This window comes from Solea senegalensis, unplaced genomic scaffold, assembly GCF_019176455.1.
Source record: "Solea senegalensis isolate Sse05_10M unplaced genomic scaffold, IFAPA_SoseM_1 scf7180000016105, whole genome shotgun sequence".
NCBI classification, from domain to species: Eukaryota; Metazoa; Chordata; class Actinopteri; order Pleuronectiformes; family Soleidae; genus Solea; species Solea senegalensis.
Window position 1 is genome coordinate 48,899 of NW_025321593.1, and position 19,810 is coordinate 68,708.

Sequence of the window (19,810 nt, forward strand, 5' to 3'; positions counted from 1 at the left end):
GTGATTTTAGCTCACAGGGACACAGGGGCTGCTGGTCTACTACTACCTTTTTTGATCAATTTGGTCCACTTAGGTAAATGTGAATTAAGAATTTCAAACACCAAAGACACAAAATAGCATATTTAAACTTAGTGATGGAGGCAGCAGTGGATCGTAACTCCTGCATGCTGTGATATTAATTTGTTGATTTTCTCAGTGGACTTTGGTGCAGGTACTGGGCAGTTTACAAACTTCAATTTTGTGTTGGAAAAAGCTGCGTAACTGTGAATTAAAGCAGAAAACACATTCTTAAGATGTTGTAGCATTGAGCAAGTACAAAACAGGCCTTTTGTTAAGTGGCTAACATCTGTTTTTTCTTTGTGTTCAAACAACATTTTATGTGCCATTGTACATCTATTTTAGCATTAGCGCTGCAGCTATTGATTAGTTACTAATCAAGTACGAGTTTTACGCCACAAAATTTCAAAAGTGTTGAAAACTGAACTGAAAACCTGGAAATGATGTTCTCAAATGTCTTGTTTTGTCCACAAGCCAATTCTTTATCATGTGGAGCAAAGAAACCAGAAAAGATTCACACTGACAACAACATGTGATTTTAAAAACAGTGACATTTATTTATTTATTTTATATAAAGTTATTACAAAAATGAAAGATGATGAACAAGCTTTTTTTTCACAATAACATCACTTATGCAAAAATGTATCACGTGACATGCTGCCACAAACAATAATATATTACATCATCATACCTCAGAAATCTTACATAGTACAATTTTATACACATGGCCATACTTCAGAAGGCAAGTAAGAATTTGATAAATGTACAAGTATTTACACAACAAGTTTTTTTCCTTAAAGGTCCAATATGCAACATTCCTCTTAACCTCTGAGTTCAGTCATATTCCAGATATTTCATGTGGATATTTGATCATCTGGAATACAGCAACACAGCAGTTGTAGGAAGTAGTTCTACGTGTCTAAATGAAGATGTCTAAATCATTCAGAGTGAATTGACACGTGTAAAATATGTCATTTGTGAATTTTCTGACGTATATTTTTAAGTTGAGCTACATTTATATATTCACTTCAACATTTTAAAACAAGTCAGATCAACATTTTAATGACTACACTCTAACACAGTGCTGGGAACTTAAAGACCCTGTTCCAAAAATAAAAAAAAATAAAAACTGATTAATCAGTTATCAAAAATAGTTTGAAATTGATTTCCCGAAAAAGTAGTTTTAGCCCTAACAATGAAAAATAGAGGGATTAAATTGCGATCACTTGTTCAAAGTGACTCTACTTCATGTTTGTTTTCATTGACCAGCTGTAACAGGCATGTTGCATATTGGACCTTTAATGTTTTTATTCAGATGTTTGGCGTCTCCATGTGTCTGGGACAGTGTGAGAGTCTGGGAAAGTGTTCACATTATTATACAGAAAACCACAGAGGAGAGAAGTCCTCAGCACGCTCTGTGAACTTCTCCATCACAGTCGAAGTTTTCACACACAAACTGGGAGGAATTTGCTTTTTCTGTACACACGGATTTATGGGCTTTATGTCGGAGCGGCGGGAGAGTCTCGGGAGGATCCAGGGGAGGAGGTGCCACCTGGTTCTGAGACGCTAGGCCATTCACTCACTGTGGATTATCCAGAGTTTGACGCAGACATTATCCGGAGATTTGACTCAGGCCGCATCCATGTTACGATGTTTTCATTTGAGTGTTTTGGCTTGGTGTCGGCAGTAACCTGCAACCCATCCACAACTTTACGTTCACAGCTGACATTCGAGTTGCGGTCAATCAGTCAGGATCTTTTTCTTTAATGTTCTTAATGGGAACGCACAATACTATCAGTGTGATATGTCAGTGTTGGCCGATACTGAACACACCACCATCCCCCTTATTTATTTTGTACAACAAAGACATTTTTAGATCTACATCTGCTGCGATATTACTATATTTCTTTGGGTAGATTAATTGTTTTTTTACATTTTCGAGCCTCAAAAAACGGCAGGTAAATTGGACGTCAGGTGAATCTGAAGAAGAAATAATAATAAACATGGATGGAGCATGAGAGGAGAATCTGCGGAGAATGTCCGGATCCACTTCTGCGGACGTTTGTGTTCTTCGTGTCCAGCTCTCGTGTCCTTCAGATCAGAGCAGAACTTTGGACTTCAGTGAACGTCTGAAAAAGCAGCTCGTGAGAAACCCTAACCTCAAACATTCAAAATACACGGCTGCAGTCGTGGATTCAGAGTGAGTCTGTGTGTGTTTTTGCTCAGGGTTCCGTCTCGTGCCAGTTCTCGCTCAGACGGTTCTTCCCCAGCCTCCTCTTGCTCTTGGACTTGTGTTTGTGCACGAGCTGCGGCGGCGAAACCTCGGCCGCTTCCCCAAACTTCCCGTCAGACTCGTTGTGTTGCCTCGAGTACCGCTTGCACTTGCACGACGTGACCACGGTGATCTTGTACGTGCGCGCGCTGCCATCCTGACACTGCAGCTGGATGCGTTGGGTGCGCGTCTTGTCGTTGACGCACCTCCAGTCCTGGTTGCTGTTGCCGCGGCGACTCCATGACTTCCTGCCGTGGGTGCCGCCGATCCAGTTCTGAAGCATCTGAGCGGGAAGACACTCGCCGGCACAGACCAGCTCTTTGATGGGGTTGATGCTGGTGCAGTGGCCGTCAGAGATGTACTTGGTGGATCGCAGCTCCCTGCATCCGATCTGACCGCCATCTGTGGAAACACAAGCGATGAGAGTTAATCCTCTAATCTGAATCGTTTGGTCCAAAAAATGTCACCAAATCAAATCAAAAATCACCAAAATCATGAAAAACTGAATCATTTTGGAAGACAGTGAAGAACGCCATCATCATTTTCAGGTTTTGGGAAACATTTTTCAACATTTTCTGACACTTTATGGACCAAAAAAACGACTGTAATCAAGAAAATGGATGAAAATAATCCTTGGTTCCACCCTTAAATCTAAGACGACAAGATGCCATAAACATCAGAAAACTGTGACTTTTGTTGGTATTTAATCTCTTGTTTATTTTCTCCATTAACAGATTAATTGTTTAGTCCATAATTGTTGAAAAATGTTTGACGTTGTCTTTTTAGTGATTTCTTTGTTATTTGGAGCAAAATATTCACATTTAAGAAGCTGAAGAAGCAGAGACACTGGTTTTAATTATTAAAAAAAATAAAGACTCTAACCTTTAATTTCATGAGAAAAACTGTCGATAATTAATGCAGCTCCAGATTCTTTTGTTCTTTTGTTTGTTTTCTTGCTTTTTTGGACAACAAATCGACACAAAACGGTGATAAACAGGACTGGACTACCTCAATCAATAAATACCCATGATTTCTTTTTCATTACACAAATAGTAAAGTTTCCCACACTGAACTTTTCCTCATCACAACATGAGTGTAGAAACATGAGCATCAGCATCAGCATCAGCATCAGCATCCTCTCTCAGAGTTTCATAGAAGAAGCAAAAATGAACAACAACAGACTCAATCCTGAGGTTTAAAGGGATAGTTCAGGGTTGGTCAGGGAGTCAGGGTCAAGAGGTCAACTCAGTGAGTTGAGTTTTTTATTCAACTCAGCACGCTTTTAAAAACGATGTTGTATCTGAAATAATAATCTACATTTAGCACATGTTGATTATTACCTGAAGTAAAGTAGAAGAGGATTAAGAACACTTGTGAATACTTATTTATTTATTGGAATCTAAATACAACATTTGAATTTGGTCCTAAACCTCTTCCATACTCATGTTGTTGTTACTCAAATACAAAATTCACATATCTGTACTTGACTTTGTTTTTTATATTTCTATAGCAACCTTTACTTTGTTCCTCATTACTACAAATAAATAAAGAGTTGCTATTATGGTCTGTATTTATACAGAGCTTTTCTAGTCTTGATGAACTGTTTCACACCGCAGTTTTCACTCATTCACACATTCACACGCTGCAACATGGACACATATAGACTAAGAGTCAGGAATTGCACCCACAACCTTCCAGTTGAAAGACAACCCGCCCTACCACTGAGCCACCATGACTCAATCCTAACTCCTTGCTTTTGAAAAAGACTTAAGTGATCCTTAAGTACAGTAAGTGTCATAAACATTAAGACTTATACTTAAGTAATATTATAAAAAAAAGTGAAGTCATTTCCTGCTCACGTGCACGTTTACTCCCTTTAAGGGTAACTTTGTACCACACTGATAATAAAACCAAACATCTTACTGCTTCTGTCGTGCGCGGCGCCGCTCGCGCCTCTGCCGCCCGTGCGTGCGCGGTTCAGGGACACGTTGCTGTGCGGCTGCTCCGACAGCGGCGCGGTCACGTGAGGGAAGAGCAGCTCCGTGGCGTCGTTCTTCAGAGACTGACAACTCCTGAGGAGCAGACAGAGGAGGAGCAGAGAGTGACAGCACGCGTCAGGGCTCAGGTGCAACATGGCTGCTGCTGCTGCTGCTTATGCTGCTGCTGCTGCTTCTTCTGCTGCTGCTGCTGCTTCTTCTGCTGCTGCTGCTTCTTCTGCTGCTGCTGCTGCTGCTGCACGAGACAAGGACACAAGGACAGAAGGATGGATGGAGAAAGTGCAGATGTGAAGTGGCACTTACTGCTTTTATAATCCCGTCCTTCACGGTCTGCCTCTGAGAGTTTGGCAGCAGCTCAGGTGGTTGTTCTCCTCCTCCTTTGCACAATGTGATTGGTTCACTCTCACAACATAAGCCCCGCCCACGTGCTTTTATGGCGGAAAGTTAAACTAATGCTGGGGAGGGCGCTGTCTGCAGGGAGCCACACACAAGGGCGGAGCTATAAATTGTCCAGAACCACAACAGTAGAAGTCAGAGGTCAATCTACGGGAGCTGCAGGTCCACTGCTGCCCCGTGTGGTCACTTTCTGTCACTGAGGTGAAGCGGAGTGAATGATTTCAAACACAGAATTCACAGCAGTGGATCATGATGTAAAAATCACTGATCGTCTCTATGAGGTTTGGGGCAGGAGAGTGAACGCTCGTCGGTGCCTGTCCCTTTAAGACGATGTATAAGCTGTTTGGTGTGAGCACTTTACAAAGTGAAGTGATAGACAGTGTTGAATTATTGTGATATATTTGAATTTGAACAGGTGTGTGTCGTCTTTGTGCGTCCACTGTACAAAGATTATTGTTTCTTTCTGTCGCTCACGTGAATGAAAGCTGATACTTCTGTGATCACTGTACTGTCACTTCCCTCAACAATGGCCTGAGGTTGTGTCTTTATTTTCAGGTTATCATTGAAATCACCTTCAGACAAAATCCCTCTGACTGTTATAGCCCAGGTCCACGTGTCCAATTCTCCACTTAAAGGTTCTTAAAACTCTAGTTTGGTCTTTTTAAAGTGTTGTTATATGAGGGACTGACAAAACCTCAGCTGCACTCCGGGCCCTCTGCACCGAGAACCAGCCTGAACCGGCCTGAACCAGCCTGAGACACTCCAGTGGAAAACCAGATTTGAATAAAATACAGCCCTGCTTACATCTGTGACATCTCAAGAATATATTCTCACGTTTCTAAGCATCTCCTTGCACCAATGCCCATAGAGAAAATTGGCATTTATAGCTCACAGGAACACAGGAGCTGCTGGTCCTCTGCTGCCTCGTGTGGCGAGTTTGCATCACTGAGGTCAATCTGAACACAGGATTTAAAACATGGAAGTCACAAAGTAAGACAATTCACCTCATACATTGAGGCAGCAGTGATGTAAAATCACTGCTTTTCCCTATGGGCTTTATGGTGCAGGAGAGTGAGCGGTTTATAAGGCGACAGAAAAAGCATCAAACGTATTCTTTAAGACATTGTAGTCATAAGCAGGTGTATTTGTTCTGATGTGAGCCTTTTGCTGAGCGTCTAAAATAAGTTCACAAATCAATAAATGACAGAAAAAGATGATCAATCAAACACAAATGAGATGCAGTAACAAAACTTCAGTTTTAACAATTAATTGATTACTTAATAAATATGTTTTCTTAACTAATTGAAACGAGTTCTCTGGTTTTTCAGCGTCTTAAATGTGAATATTTTTTTTTGCTATAAATAAATCATTAAAACTTCAAAATTCATTTTGGTTTGTGACATTTGAGAACATCATCTTGAGAACAACACCGAGAGACATTTTCTGACATTTTTATGGACAAAATGATGAAACAATCAATGCTTGCACGCTTGATGTAAAACACACTTCACAAACCTGAAATATCCCTTTATACAACATGTACAGTAATTAATAATGTTTAAAAATAGATTCAAAAAAAGCTTCACTTAATACATTAGATCAATACATAAAAAACAAACTTATTTTACTGAAATGTTTCTTTTAAATCCAGACAAACACAGGAGAGATTGTGGATTAAACCTGCGTGAACTCAGTCTGTCAGTAAACCTCACCCTCTCACCCTCTCACCCTCCTTCCCCCGTCTGTGTTATCGTTTCCTCTCTTTTGTTTTTGCTCACGCTTTGACGCTTTTTGTCTCATTCACTGAACAACGACGACAACACTGTTTACACTGCCACGCCCCTTCTGAGCCTGAGCCATGAACACACACACACCTGTTGAAATTCAGCAGCAGGAATTCAGTCGCCCCGAACCCTCATGGGAAATGAAAGGTGACAGGGTTAATGAATCATGGGGTGATGCACCTCACCTGGAACTAAGCCAAGAAAGAAAGAAGAGAAGAAGAGGAGAAGCTTCTGTGTATGATAACCTACAGAAAACAGGGCGGAGCCAAAACATACATTGCTTATCCATACACTTTATGTAAAGAGTAAAAATGCAGTTTTACCACTCACTCATCTTTCATACTTTCATATTCATATTTAAATGTCCTGCCCAGGGACACGTTAGCATGTAGGGAATCTAACCCTCAACCTTCAGGTTGAAAGACGACTTGCTCTACCACTAACCACCGTCAGTGGGTGTCGTCTTCTGCCTTTATTGTTCTGCCTTGCTCAAAGACTCTACAGCGCCCCCTAAGGTGAAAACAGAGGCATAACGTTTTAGACCAAGACGAACCAAAAACTCCAGCATGACCATGGCCTCAGCTCAACATTCATCTGAATAATCTGGTCCCTGACTTTACATGTTGCTGTTAATCTGTCCCCTAATCTCACCAGTAAATGGCAGAGACTGTGTGTGAGGTCAAAGGGCAGAAGAACATTGTCTCCATGGCAAATAATCTATGCTTTTAAAATGCAATTGAAAACAAACCCTGAATCCTGGTGAAACACCGCCCTCTGCTGGACGTCCACTGTCTCTGCACATTAAAATAAGAGAAGAATGTCAAAGACGTGACATAATGGTCTTTATTTTAATGTGAATATTCAGGCCAAATAAAAAACATGTCATGTATTTATCTTTGGCATCACTGAACTTTTAAAATAAAAGTTTGTTTCCAGTCAAACAACAAAAACATGTAACAAAAATAAAAACAAAAACACTTTTATTAATAAGATACAATTCAGGTTCAGGTTTTTGATGGATGCACACAGATTAAACAAATTAAACAGATTAATCTGTGTACGACTGATTTTTTGAATATTTTCTGTTGCAGTACCACGAGTGGCCACCATGAAAAAAATGGTCTTCAAGGCAGAGGGGGCGGAGCTACATCCAGTTCTTATAATACATCCATGTCGGGGGCCGGAGGGGCGGAGCTCTACCCAGTTCTTATATGACACGCGCGCTCTTAACGGACCTACTTCCTTTTCGTCACCGTATGACGTCAGCACGCCCGTCGGTAAGAAAGTCCAACATGGAGGATATCATAGCTGTAGAAAAGAGCCCGGTATGAATTAGTGCGATTGTTTGCCGCGTTGCAGTGACACAGTATTTGTGCTAGGCTTTGCCAGGTTGAAGCTGTTGAAAGTTTTTTTTTCCACGCGTGTCTGTCGCGGTCGACTGTCGTGAGTTTCTTTTCGTTAAAATTACCCGAAACCCAAACGTGCTTATTCATGCTCTACTCCGCAGGTTAGCTGCTAGCATTAGCATGTATTTGTATAGCCAAAGACAATGATGAATAAAAACAATGAAAGTCGTATTTACCACATGAAAGTGTTCGTCATTGATCACCAGTGTGTGTGTGTATGTGGACACACTGCGTCGCAAACGGTTGTAGATGGTTGTTTACGGTCAGAGTTAGTCGTTCATATGGGCAGCTAAGCTAGTATTTGTGTTAGACTAAGCTAGTATTAATGTTCAGACTTACAGTCGTTGTGTAACTTTCTCTGTGACAGGAGGAAATGCCGGCAGTACTGAGCTCCAGACCGCAGACAGGTCTGTCCTTCCTGGCACCAGAACCTGAAGATCTCGAGGACCTGTACAGTAGATATAAGGTGAGAAAGTGTGGTATAGTAGATAAGATAAGATAATAGATAAGGTGTGAGTGTGTTGTATAGTAGGGATTGAACAATTCATCGAAATATGATCCAAATTGCAATACAGCCTACTGCAAATTCCAAATATTTAAAGCCAAATGTGTTAAAAACATCATTTTAGACTAATTATTGGCTTCCATAATCAATACACATTTTATTCTACAGACTGGAGGACATCTTTGTTTCTCACACAGTAATTCTTTTAAATAATGTTTTTCGATTGAAAATGAGAACAATGATTTAAAAATAACCGTTCCCTCTGATATCGCAATTCCAATCAAAATAATTGCCATTAGATATTCATTCAGAATCGTTCAGCCCTATTGTATAGTATTTTTGTGGGCAATGGAGACAAGTGGTCTGCACACATTTTAAATTCTTACATTTTTTTCTTTCGCCTGAAAAATGTCTAATAACTTTTTCTTATGTCACAGTAATGGCATATATTCGGTAAAGCAATTTTGAAGGGTTAACCCCTGAGCTGAAAAGGAATATACATGAATGAGTGCATTGTTTGCTGTGAGATTTGTGACACTTCAAAATGACATGTCATGTAAATGACACGTAACTTCATGTGTCAGAAATACACAGCTCTATATGATATTGTGCTGATTGTGTAGGTATTCAGTGATATTTGACGTTAACACGGTAAAGTGAATATTTCTAACAGAATGTGAACAGATGTATTAAAACACACGGAATACAACAATGTCACATGACATTGACATCCTTACATCCTGGTCAGCAATTGTAAAACACCTCAAAAGACACGAATAAATCAAATTCTAAATGTTGGAGAGACTGGTGAAGAAAAAGCAAATCATAGTCACATATTCTGGTCATGTAATGTAATATGTCAAAACTAATTCCAAGAAATGAATGAAATCTTTGGCTATTAATTAGGACAGACCAGCTTCTAAAGGAAGTTCAAACATAAAGATTATCATCTACTTTTAATGTTTTTAATTGACAATGACAAAGTAACAACAACTTTAATCATCCTAAATGGAATAATGTAAAGAAAGGGGGAAGAAATCTTTTTTTTTAATTTAGATGGCTGCAACAGTTCTTAACCCTTAGAAGCCATGCTGCATTTTCCATTACTATGTTAAAACGTATATACAGAGGCTATAAGAATGCAGTATGGAGTGTCTTTCATACTTTTCTTCAGCACAACCGAAGCAATCTGATTATATTTTTTTTTCCAATTTTTAAAAATCGGATTGAATTTGTGAAATTTGGTAATTCATTTCAAAATTCAAAAAATAAAAGAGAAACAGTTTATTTTGTACTTTGAAATTGGAAATAAAAGACTTAAAACCATATGGAAAGAGTGCATGATAGGCAGAGTTGTATTTCACATTGTCTTTAAAACTTCACTGGACAGATAAAACTTTACATATTAAATATTGGGTATTTTAAGATTTCATCGTTCATGCCAGCAATTAATTCGAAATGCATCATCTTGCTTTCTGAAACTGAATGTTTTTTTTTTATGTTCTTTTTACTTTTTTATTTTTACTCCACACACAAATTAGGGGATATGAACTCCACCAGCAGGCTCGCACATGAATGTCTTTCTCTTCTTTGGTGTTTGTTTGCAGAAGCTGCAACAGGAGCTGGAGTTCCTGGAGGTGCAGGAGGAGTACATAAAAGATGAACAGAAGAACCTGAAGAAAGAGTTCCTTCATGCTCAGGAGGAGGTGAAGAGGATACAGAGCATCCCCCTCGTTATTGGCCAGTTTCTGGAAGCTGTTGACCAGAACACAGCCATTGTTGGCTCCACTACAGGTACAGTTAAAATTTCTACATTTTATTTTTAGTATTATTTTTCAGACCCACAGACTGCATATGCCTTAAAAACACACAGACCCCAGTGTGAATAGAGTGTAGCGGTACGTAAACGGTAGGCTTAAATGATTTACCGAAGAAGGGCACACTGGGGATGATTGTGATTGGGGATGGCGACTCCGAAAAAAGATGGTGATGCACACAAGTAGTATGCATCATTAATTAATGAATACTCTGCTGCTTTTGGTGAGCCTTGAAGAAATACAGTGGGTGTTGCTAGGGATGGGCATAATTAATCAACGGTCGATTAATTGATCATTAAGAATTTGGTCGATGACTTAAAAACATATGCAGGTTCTGTTGGGTAGTCAGTGGAGATCGGTAGGGCGGTTATTCCAGACGAGGAATAACCGCCCTACCGATTATTTTTAAATTGATTGTTAATTCTCCTGACGATCGATTAAGAAAACTGAATTGAATGCCCATCCCTAGGTGTTGATCTTTAGTGAGTCCAGCTCCTGTGTTCTTATTTTCCCTTTCAGGATCCAACTACTACGTGCGCATCCTGAGTACCATCGACAGAGAGCTGCTGAAGCCCAATGCTTCTGTGGCGTTGCACAAACACAGCAATGCTCTGGTCGATGTCTTGCCTCCTGAAGCTGACAGCAGCATTATGATGCTAACATCAGGTATAACACTCTCGGAGGATTTGAGGTTGCATATATAGTAGACAAAATCTAAGCATATTCATTTATGAATTTAGCCAAAGTTTGTAGAATAACAGGTGATGGTTTACTTTTTGCTGTGTTGCTGCTCCTAGACCAGAAGCCAGATGTGATGTATGCTGACATTGGTGGTATGGACATCCAGAAGCAGGAAGTCAGAGAAGCAGTGGAGCTGCCACTTACTCATTTTGAACTCTACAAACAGGTCAGACATTTAACAGAACTGTGATTCTTCAGCACATTTATAGACCTAATTATCAGAGAGTTCTTCTTTTAACCCTTGTCTGTCTATTGTTGCAGATTGGCATTGACCCACCCAGGGGTGTCCTCATGTATGGACCTCCAGGTTGTGGTAAGACCATGTTGGCCAAGGCTGTTGCGCACCACACTACAGGTAACTCCTCCATTGTGTGTGTGTGTGTGTGTGTGTGTGTGTGTGTCATTGAATCAGAGTTGGGAGCTGAAACAGCTGTAGCTCCTTTTAGTTCCCCAGCAGCATTACATTACATGTCATTTAGCAGACGCTTTTATCCAAACGACTCACAATGGAATTGAGTACAATCAGTCAGGGGTGGAGTCGAACTTGCGACCAAGATGTCTTTTGCACACAGGGTACTGGTCTTAACCACTGAGCCACTCCACCCGCAGCAACTGAGAGAAAAGAGCTTTGTTAATGTCCTTTACTTGTTTACATTTCTTTTGCCACTTGTCGACTTCATTCATCTTTAATTCTGATCTCTTACATGATGTGAGTAGAGTGATGGAACCATACCTTTTTAGATTTTTTGCTGAATCTGGTCCTTTTGTATGTGCCACCTGTTATACTGTAGCTTTATGTCATCACTGAAACTACAGACTACAATAGATGTCAGTAACAGTGAGAAAACCTCTTTGTTTGTCTGCAGCTGCATTCATACGTGTGGTGGGCTCAGAGTTTGTACAGAAGTACTTGGGTGAAGGCCCTCGTATGGTACGTGACGTCTTCCGGCTGGCTAAAGAAAATGCACCTGCCATCATTTTCATTGATGAGATTGATGCTATAGCCACCAAACGCTTTGATGCACAGACTGGAGGTAAGAATGTGACTGTTGTGTTTTCGTTTGTTCTAACGCTGTTTCATCTCCCTGCCTGCACAGCTCTGGCTCTCTCTCCATTATGATTAGTTATTTTAGTCACTACGACATCAGGTGTTGTGAGCACAAATGATACCAGTGTTTCATCAACACATCACTGTTGATAATGTTCTTTGTCCCTGGAGCAGCAGTAACATCATGCTCTTGTTTGTATCCACAGCTGACAGAGAGGTGCAGAGAATCTTACTTGAGCTTCTTAATCAAATGGACGGTTTTGACCAGAACGTCAACGTCAAGGTGAGCCACGTCCTTTTGTCTGTTTCCTCATGAGTCATGTAAACGTCCTGACCTGGTCAAGAAGTATAAATACAGATCGTGTGGGTGATACTTGCTAAAGCTTATTTCTCTCATCTGTTCCAAAAGTTTGTTCAAATCTCCAGTTAGTTAGCACAAGAGCTGCCACAAACCATTATTTTGATAATCTAGTAGTCACCGATTCTTTTTGTGTTTAGTCGATTATTCAGATCATACGTAAATTGCAGCTTATCGCAGCTACATTTATATGAAAGTGTTTAAGGTATGTGCTAATTAAAAATCAAGATGATGAAATAAACGTTTTTGCAGCATTTTTTAATGTGATAAATAAAATAAAATGAAGACACAACTCTGGCTGTAAATGTTTAGCGCTTTGTAAAATGGAACCAAAAACTATTCACTATGAAAATGTATTATAAAACGTTAGAATGATCACATTTCCTAATCAAACGTGGAAGGAAGGAAGGACTCGCAGCGTGAGTCAGTTTACCACTTCTGACAGACAAGAAGTGGACGGTGCAGCGGCAGTTTAGAGAGAAAAATAAACTGTTTATTGACGAATTTGATCGTCGACATAATCGTGACTAGTCGGCTAATCTTGCAGGAATAAACACACTACACCTAACTACAATAATCCATCCAAGTGCAGGTGAGCCGCAACACCATGCTGCAGATGTTTATGTGCAGATTTATTGCACATACTGAAGTTGACACCACATGTTTACTGCATCAGGCGTCTTCACCTGAGTTATTGTGTCTATGTCAGCTGATCAAGCAGCTACTTCACATGGATGTAGAATTTCTCTGCAAATGGACAAAATCCGTCTGTCTGTCTTACTCGGGTCGTCATTGCACCTTTTTAGAGAAGTTTATTCTTTTTTTAATTCTTATGTGTGCAATTATTTAATGTGTGTTAATTGCTGTGGTTTTACTAGTTTTCATATTGCAATAATATTTTATTGCTTCCTTTTTAAATGAATGTAATCATGTAACGGGTTGTTTTTGAATGGGCTTCATATCTGTGTAAATGTAACAGACGTGTTGCTATGATACGGATACAAGACTCTCCTGCCAGGTGGAAGGATTATTGTAGTGCTTTGATTTTCTGCCGAGTGACATTTGAAATCTTACTTAGGTGATTATGGCCACGAACAGAGCGGACACACTTGACCCCGCCCTGTTACGTCCTGGTCGTTTGGACAGAAAGATTGAGTTCCCTCTGCCTGACCGCCGGCAGAAACGTCTCATTTTCTCCACCATCACCAGTAAGATGAACCTCTCTGAGGAGGTGGATCTGGAGGACTGTATCCTTCTCTTCACTAACGTGTGTGTGTGTGTGTGTGTGTGCACTTTACACTTGTTGGAGCATGCATCGTACGTAAAGATTTTACTCTGAAATACAGTTGTAACACTCACTGCACATGAGGGTTGTGGGGGCTGCAGCTAATCCCATCTGACAGAGGATGGAATGCAGGGTACATCGTGGACGGGTCAACATGCAGAGATGACCAAACCTACGGCCAATTTAAAGCAGAGGTCAGACGAGGTCAAATAACATCAAATTCAGAACAAACCAAGCTTCTAGATTAAATGAAGAAACAAATCAAAGATAAAAATGGCTGCCAGAGTTTGCAGCTGCCTTCTCGGTGCCTCCTGCTTTGGCTTTTAAAGGGAATGATTTGCTCTGACTGATTTAACTGATGAACACTTTTCTCAAAGCAAGCAACAACAATGTCAAAATCAAATCAAAATACACAAATTGCAAATAAAATATGTATTTTAGTTTGCTCTGTCTCTGGCACGCCCTGAGTTTGACACTGAAAACACACACACACACACTGAAGGCCTGAAGGTTTTTGCTTTGAGCCAGTGCTCCGCTGGGTGATTCTTGTAAAAGTCAGATTTTATTTTGCCATTGCTGTTTATTTCATAATCCTTAAGTGATGCATAGATGTTGCCAGACCAGACAAGATCTCTGGAGCTGATATCAACTCCATCTGCCAGGAAGTAAGTCACTGCTTCAAATCTCTGCTTGTTTGGGCTTTTTTTTTGAGTCATTAAAAGTATTGGAAAACTGAATGTTTGATTTTGTGTGCAGGCTGGCATGTTAGCAGTGCGTGAGAACCGGTATATCGTCCTCGCCAAAGACTTTGAAAAGGCTTACAAGACCGTCATCAAGAAGGACGAGCAGGAGCATGAGTTCTACAAATAAAGAGAAAATTCATCCAGGGGAAAAAGTGTCCAGACACACGTGTGTTATTGATTTGTGTCTGTGTGTCTTTTTGGACAGCACAAGGTCTAATGTCAGATTAGTCTTGTCTCCATCCTTGAGAAAACTTTAACTCATGATGGAGTTTAGGTTTTTTTTATTATTATTATTATTTCTTACTGTAGCAAAGACAGAATATTTGAATCTGTATGTACTCGATTAACAAGGCATCATGGCCATTAAACATGTTGTAGGTGATTTTCTGCATTGATGGTTTTGTTTGTTTGTTTGTTCTCCGCCTCATTTAAATTCCAAATAAATAGGAACGAATATCAACACCAACTTTATTGAAGTAAAGTCTCACCAATCCTCTTTCCAGTACAAAGATGTCCAGTAAAAACTACAGGCAACCACAAGTCAAACCAGTTACAACCAATCAATCAGTAAAATGAATCACCTAAATAATCAAGATATCAAATAAAAGATGTTAAAGGGCAACAGGGATCTCTCAGGTGAGCTTTTTATTTAAATGTCATTTACAACACATAAAATAAGGCAGTAATAACCTAAACATGAAATCAGCTTCCTCACCTTAGCCACTGTTTACTGCAGCACCACACTGCACAATACTATATATATAGAGAGAGAGATATATATGTATCTCTCTATATATATAAATGTATGTATTTATACACCATATTGATCCCAAAAACTGGCAAATACTTGACTGATACTCAGATTACGTCATGGAGGAGCAAAGTAACTGAAGTGTTTATATTATGTAATATTTAAGAAGCTTTTATTAAAGAGATTTTACATTCAAACAAAGTGATTTATAAAAATTGAGTGAGTCATTTGTCACTAATGGCATATTAAATTTCGAAGTTCACATTTCTAACTGTGTAGGTGGTTTACAAATAAAGGTAACTTATCATCATAATTACAATTTATGGTAAATATAATAAAATGTTAAAATAAACCTGCAGACTCACGATCAGATTATTAGCAACAATAACAACGTGTTCGAAGTAGTTTTCTAACTGCACATTCTTTCACTCTAGTTCATGTGTTCATCACATTTATTCAGTGACTTTATGAACAGAGAGTGTTACTTCATGTGTTCGCGCAGGTCTCGGGGCATCACACCGTCATCTGTGTCACGATCAATCCACACAGCAGCTCGTTAATACATCGATAGCAAGTTTGAAAAGAAATGATAATGAGCGACGAATAAATTACTACATTACATTACTGCCTTCACTTATTCACATTTCTCATAAAGTGTTCACATCGTACGCTTCCCTGACAGTAGCGCTGTTCACGAGAACGAGTCACATGACCGCGTGCACAGCTGTGACGTCACTCTGGGAAATATAGAATAGAATAGCCTTTATTGTCGTTATTTTGTGGACAACGAAATTTGGGTGCCACTCCCTTGGTGCAAAATACAAATATATAAATAACACTTTTAAAGAGAAAATGGAAATATTAACAATAAAATAAGAATAAGAAATGTTGTTTACATTTTTCCAGGAACTATGACTATGTATAAATTAACATAAGATAATAAAGATATAGCAGCAAGACCGGTGTGAAAACAGAAAAAAGAAGGCACTTTAAAAGAGAGAAGTGATTGTCCTGTGTTTGTGTAAACAGACACAAACGAACAAACAGACACAAACAAATATGATTTTTCTGGGCTTTTTCTGGCCTTTAGGAAGGTTTTACAAACGTGAAACTCCATGTATTAAAGATATAGAATATACACATCTGTACGTGCCTGTGTCCATGTCTCCAGGTGTCCTGTGGACAGATTTATAGGCGTCTCTTTTACTATTGTGCTCTTTTTGGGTCGCATGAGTATTTGTTGCTGCAGTACCACGAGTGGCCACCATGACACATGATCAAGCCTCTGGTCACCTGCACGCGCTTTAATGACGTCATATAACACCCCTCTCCCCCTCTTGGGGAGGCACTCATGTGATTGGATATAAAGCAGTGAGACATGTGATTGGCTGCAGACAGAAAAAATGCTTGAGCGGAGTCTATGGGCTGATATTTGTGTCAGTAGAAACTGAATCTGAATAGCATCATTTGAATTTGAATGTATTAGTTTGAAACTGAATTTGAGCCTCACTAAAAATTCAACCGTTTATGTAGCTTTCAATTTTTCTAAATTCAAATTCAGTTTTCTAAATTCAATTTCAGTTTTCTAAATTTGAATTCAGTTTTTTAAATTCAATTCAATGTTTTCTAAATTCAAATTCAGTTTTTTAAATTCAATTTCAGTTTTGTAAATTCAAATTCAATTTTGTAAATTCAATTTCAGTTTTGTAAATTCAAATTCAGTTTTTTAAATTCAATTTCAGTTTTCTAAATTCAAATTCAGTTTTATAAATTCAATTTCAGTTTTGTAAATTCAAATTCAGTTTTGTAAATTCAAATTCAGTTTTGTAAATTCAATTTCAGTTTTCTAAATTCAAATTCAGTTTTTTAAATTCAATTTCAGTTTTCTAAATTCAAATTCAGTTTTGTAAAATCAAATTCACTTCTCTAAATTCAATTTCAGTTTGCTCAATTCAATTTCAAACCACAAGATTACACTTGTAAGGTCACAGATGCACAGATCTCCTTTTTGGCCTGGACCTGTAGCAGAGATGTAACGTTAGACACCAGTGGGGGGCAGCAACGCACTGACCAGACGATTAACTTGTGAATAGCGTTACTTTCGGTCATGGAGGAGGCTGGGACTGGGTCATCAAACACGGTAATATTAGTTTACCATTCATTTTAACGATATTTGAACTTATTAACCAATGTAAAGTATACGTATTGTTGTCGAGTTTTGTTTTGTCAGCCAGCAAAAACTCATGTTCATCATGAAATTAGCCTACTAGCACGAGAAGATAGAAATATTGGAAAATATTTGCCAATAGAGGATACTCTAGTCTCGTGTAAATATAAGCTCATATGGTGATTGTTTCAGTAAACATACTTTTTTTTTCCCAGTTGTATCTGCAGTGTTTTGCGCAGTGCGCCTGACATTAAGCAGATGGGGTGACCACTAACGTTATGTTCATGTTATTGTCATCATGCATAAGGAAACTGTCAGTTATTATATATTTAAATGAAATGTTTGCAATAAGCAAAAATGACTATGTTACATAATAAAGTAACATTTTCCATGAATTAAAAACATGTTAACGATTATAGAAGAGTCTATGATGAAATTTGCGTTATGTCAACGCAGATCGGCTATAGTGATAGAAGAGGGTTGGTCCATTGACACGATAAGAACGGTGACTTGAAAAAGTGAAGAAGCCATGAACAAGCTGAATTCATAGGAGTTCAAATTTAGGAAAATCTTAGATAAAACAACTCAGAGATTCATTTGTGTCCAAAGTGTCCTGTGTGGTCTACAAAAAAATAAGCTTGGGGTATAGTGATTATGGGCAGTTCCAAATTAGTTTTAAGAAACCATATCTGGCCAAATAGATACGCTTCGGCGGGCTGCACATTGATGTTCGGCTCAAATACCATGTGCCGTGAACTGAACGGAATGCATTTAACAAACACAGGATTAACGCAAGCCCACTCAGGCTAAAATGTTACTACCGAGTTTAGCTAGCTTGGTTAAACCGTAATTCATGCTAAACTGTGATCTTAATCAGGATGCTATTTTCGGCTAGCAAAAAACATGCCTAAAACTAAATTTACGAACTGGAAAATATTAACAGCCGACTCTTTTTCTAACTTTTTCTATGTCGGGGCTCACATTTACAGTGCAGTAGATAGAGTCACTCTAGCTTGATTGACAGGTCACCACAGACCTGTCAATCATAATGTAGCCCCGCTCTAAAGCCCTGCTTTATCGTCTATTTTCCTCTAAATAGGATCAGGTTACAACTTTAAATGAACATCATGCTGTGTTGAAAAGGACTCGTCACTGACAATTAAGAAAAATGAGGTTTAATGAGGTAACAGTCAGGTGGAAAACTTATTTCAGAAACTAATATTTCTCATGGAACTGGGCTTGTTTATCCAGAGAAGCCACCCTCTGCTGGCTGTTGGAAAGATTGCAGGCTTACTCTGCACTCAATTGCTTCTTCCTTGACCCGTCTGTGACCTTACAAGTGTAATCTTGTGGTTTGAAATTGAATTTAGAAAACTGAAATTTAATTTAGAGAACTGAATTTGAAAGTACATAAAAAGTTGAATTTTTAGTGAGGCTCAAATTCAGTTTCAAACTAATACATTCAAATTCAAATGATGCTATTCAGATTCAGATTTTCAATACAGTTATTCAGGTTTAACAATACAAATTCAAATTGTGCAATTTAAATTCGATTTCTACTGACACAAATATCAGCCCATAGGAGTCTCAGTGTCTCTCACATGCAGGGAAGTTTACCAAGTTTACCACGTTCACCAATTCATATTTGAATTTAATGAAATACATTTGTGAAATTCTTTTGTGTGCATCACAAATATGTTTATAAATCTGACCTTTATGGAATGAAACATATTTTTATGTGCATTGAAAATGTTTTTGTACTGTAAAGTACTCTCACACACACACACACACACACACACACACAAATCCTTCTGTGTGCTTTTCTTATAGAAGTCCTGAAGACAAACTTGAAAACAATGTGAACACGTTTCATTCTTTGTATGTTGTTGTTTTTTTGTTAAAACATCAAATGAAATGTTTGAATTGTAAAAAAAAGTGAACTATTAATGAAAAGTGATAACTATTGCATTTAATCAGAGAGAGAGAGACAGAGAGAGAGAGAGACAGGTTTCCCTCACACACTTGTTGTACATGTTTCTTCCAGCAGAGGGCATCATTAAGACTTCTGCTGTTGATTGATTTTGACTTGATTTATTGGTGAGTGATCAGACTGCTGATTCTGATGTCTCTCTACCCCTCGCTCTCTCTACTCCATTTAATCAGCATCACACACACACACACACACACACACACACACACACACACACACACACACACACACACACACACACACATGACACACACACACATTATTGGAAGAGAGGAAAACTTCCATGAAACGGTGTGTGAAAAAAGCTGAGTGTCATCGTTTGGGGGCAGAGGATTGAAAACAGACGCTGCTGCCCTCTCAGTTTCTCCCTCTCTCTCTCTCTCTCTCTCTCTCAGTTTCTCCCTCTCTCTCGCAGTCTGTTTCCATTTGTCTGGAATGAGATGAAGAGGAGAAAAGGAGGGAAGAAGAAGAAAAACAGGAGGAAGAGGAGTGA

The 19,810-nt window shown here is 38.9% G+C and overlaps 2 protein-coding genes across 4 annotated transcripts; one reads left to right on the forward strand and one right to left on the reverse strand.

Moving 5' to 3' along the window:
• Positions 1-660: 660 nt before the first annotated feature.
• Positions 661-4,476, reverse strand: sostdc1a (sclerostin domain containing 1a). Its single transcript, XM_044017977.1, has 2 exons — positions 4,253-4,476; positions 661-2,731 (listed from the first exon to the last, which is right to left on the reverse strand). The coding sequence occupies exons 1-2, from the start codon at positions 4,461-4,463 to the stop codon at positions 2,280-2,282; spliced, it is 663 nt and encodes a 220-aa protein (XP_043873912.1). The 5' UTR covers positions 4,464-4,476; the 3' UTR covers positions 661-2,279.
• Positions 4,477-7,729: 3,253 nt separating this feature from the next.
• On the forward strand, positions 7,730-14,791 carry psmc4 (proteasome 26S subunit, ATPase 4). 3 transcript variants are annotated; one of them, XM_044017979.1, is made up of 11 exons: positions 7,730-7,783; positions 8,280-8,378; positions 10,025-10,211; positions 10,754-10,900; positions 11,032-11,141; positions 11,237-11,330; positions 11,842-12,009; positions 12,230-12,306; positions 13,460-13,628; positions 14,276-14,331; positions 14,423-14,791. In XM_044017979.1, the coding sequence occupies exons 1-11, from the start codon at positions 7,763-7,765 to the stop codon at positions 14,534-14,536; spliced, it is 1,242 nt and encodes a 413-aa protein (XP_043873914.1). In that variant the 5' UTR covers positions 7,730-7,762; the 3' UTR covers positions 14,537-14,791. The 3 variants fall into 3 exon arrangements, with proteins under 3 accessions (XP_043873914.1, XP_043873913.1, XP_043873915.1); XM_044017978.1 differs by having other exon boundaries at positions 7,774-7,831; XM_044017980.1 differs by lacking the exon at positions 7,730-7,783 and adding an exon at positions 7,790-7,949.
• The last annotated feature ends 5,019 nt before the right edge of the window (positions 14,792-19,810 follow it).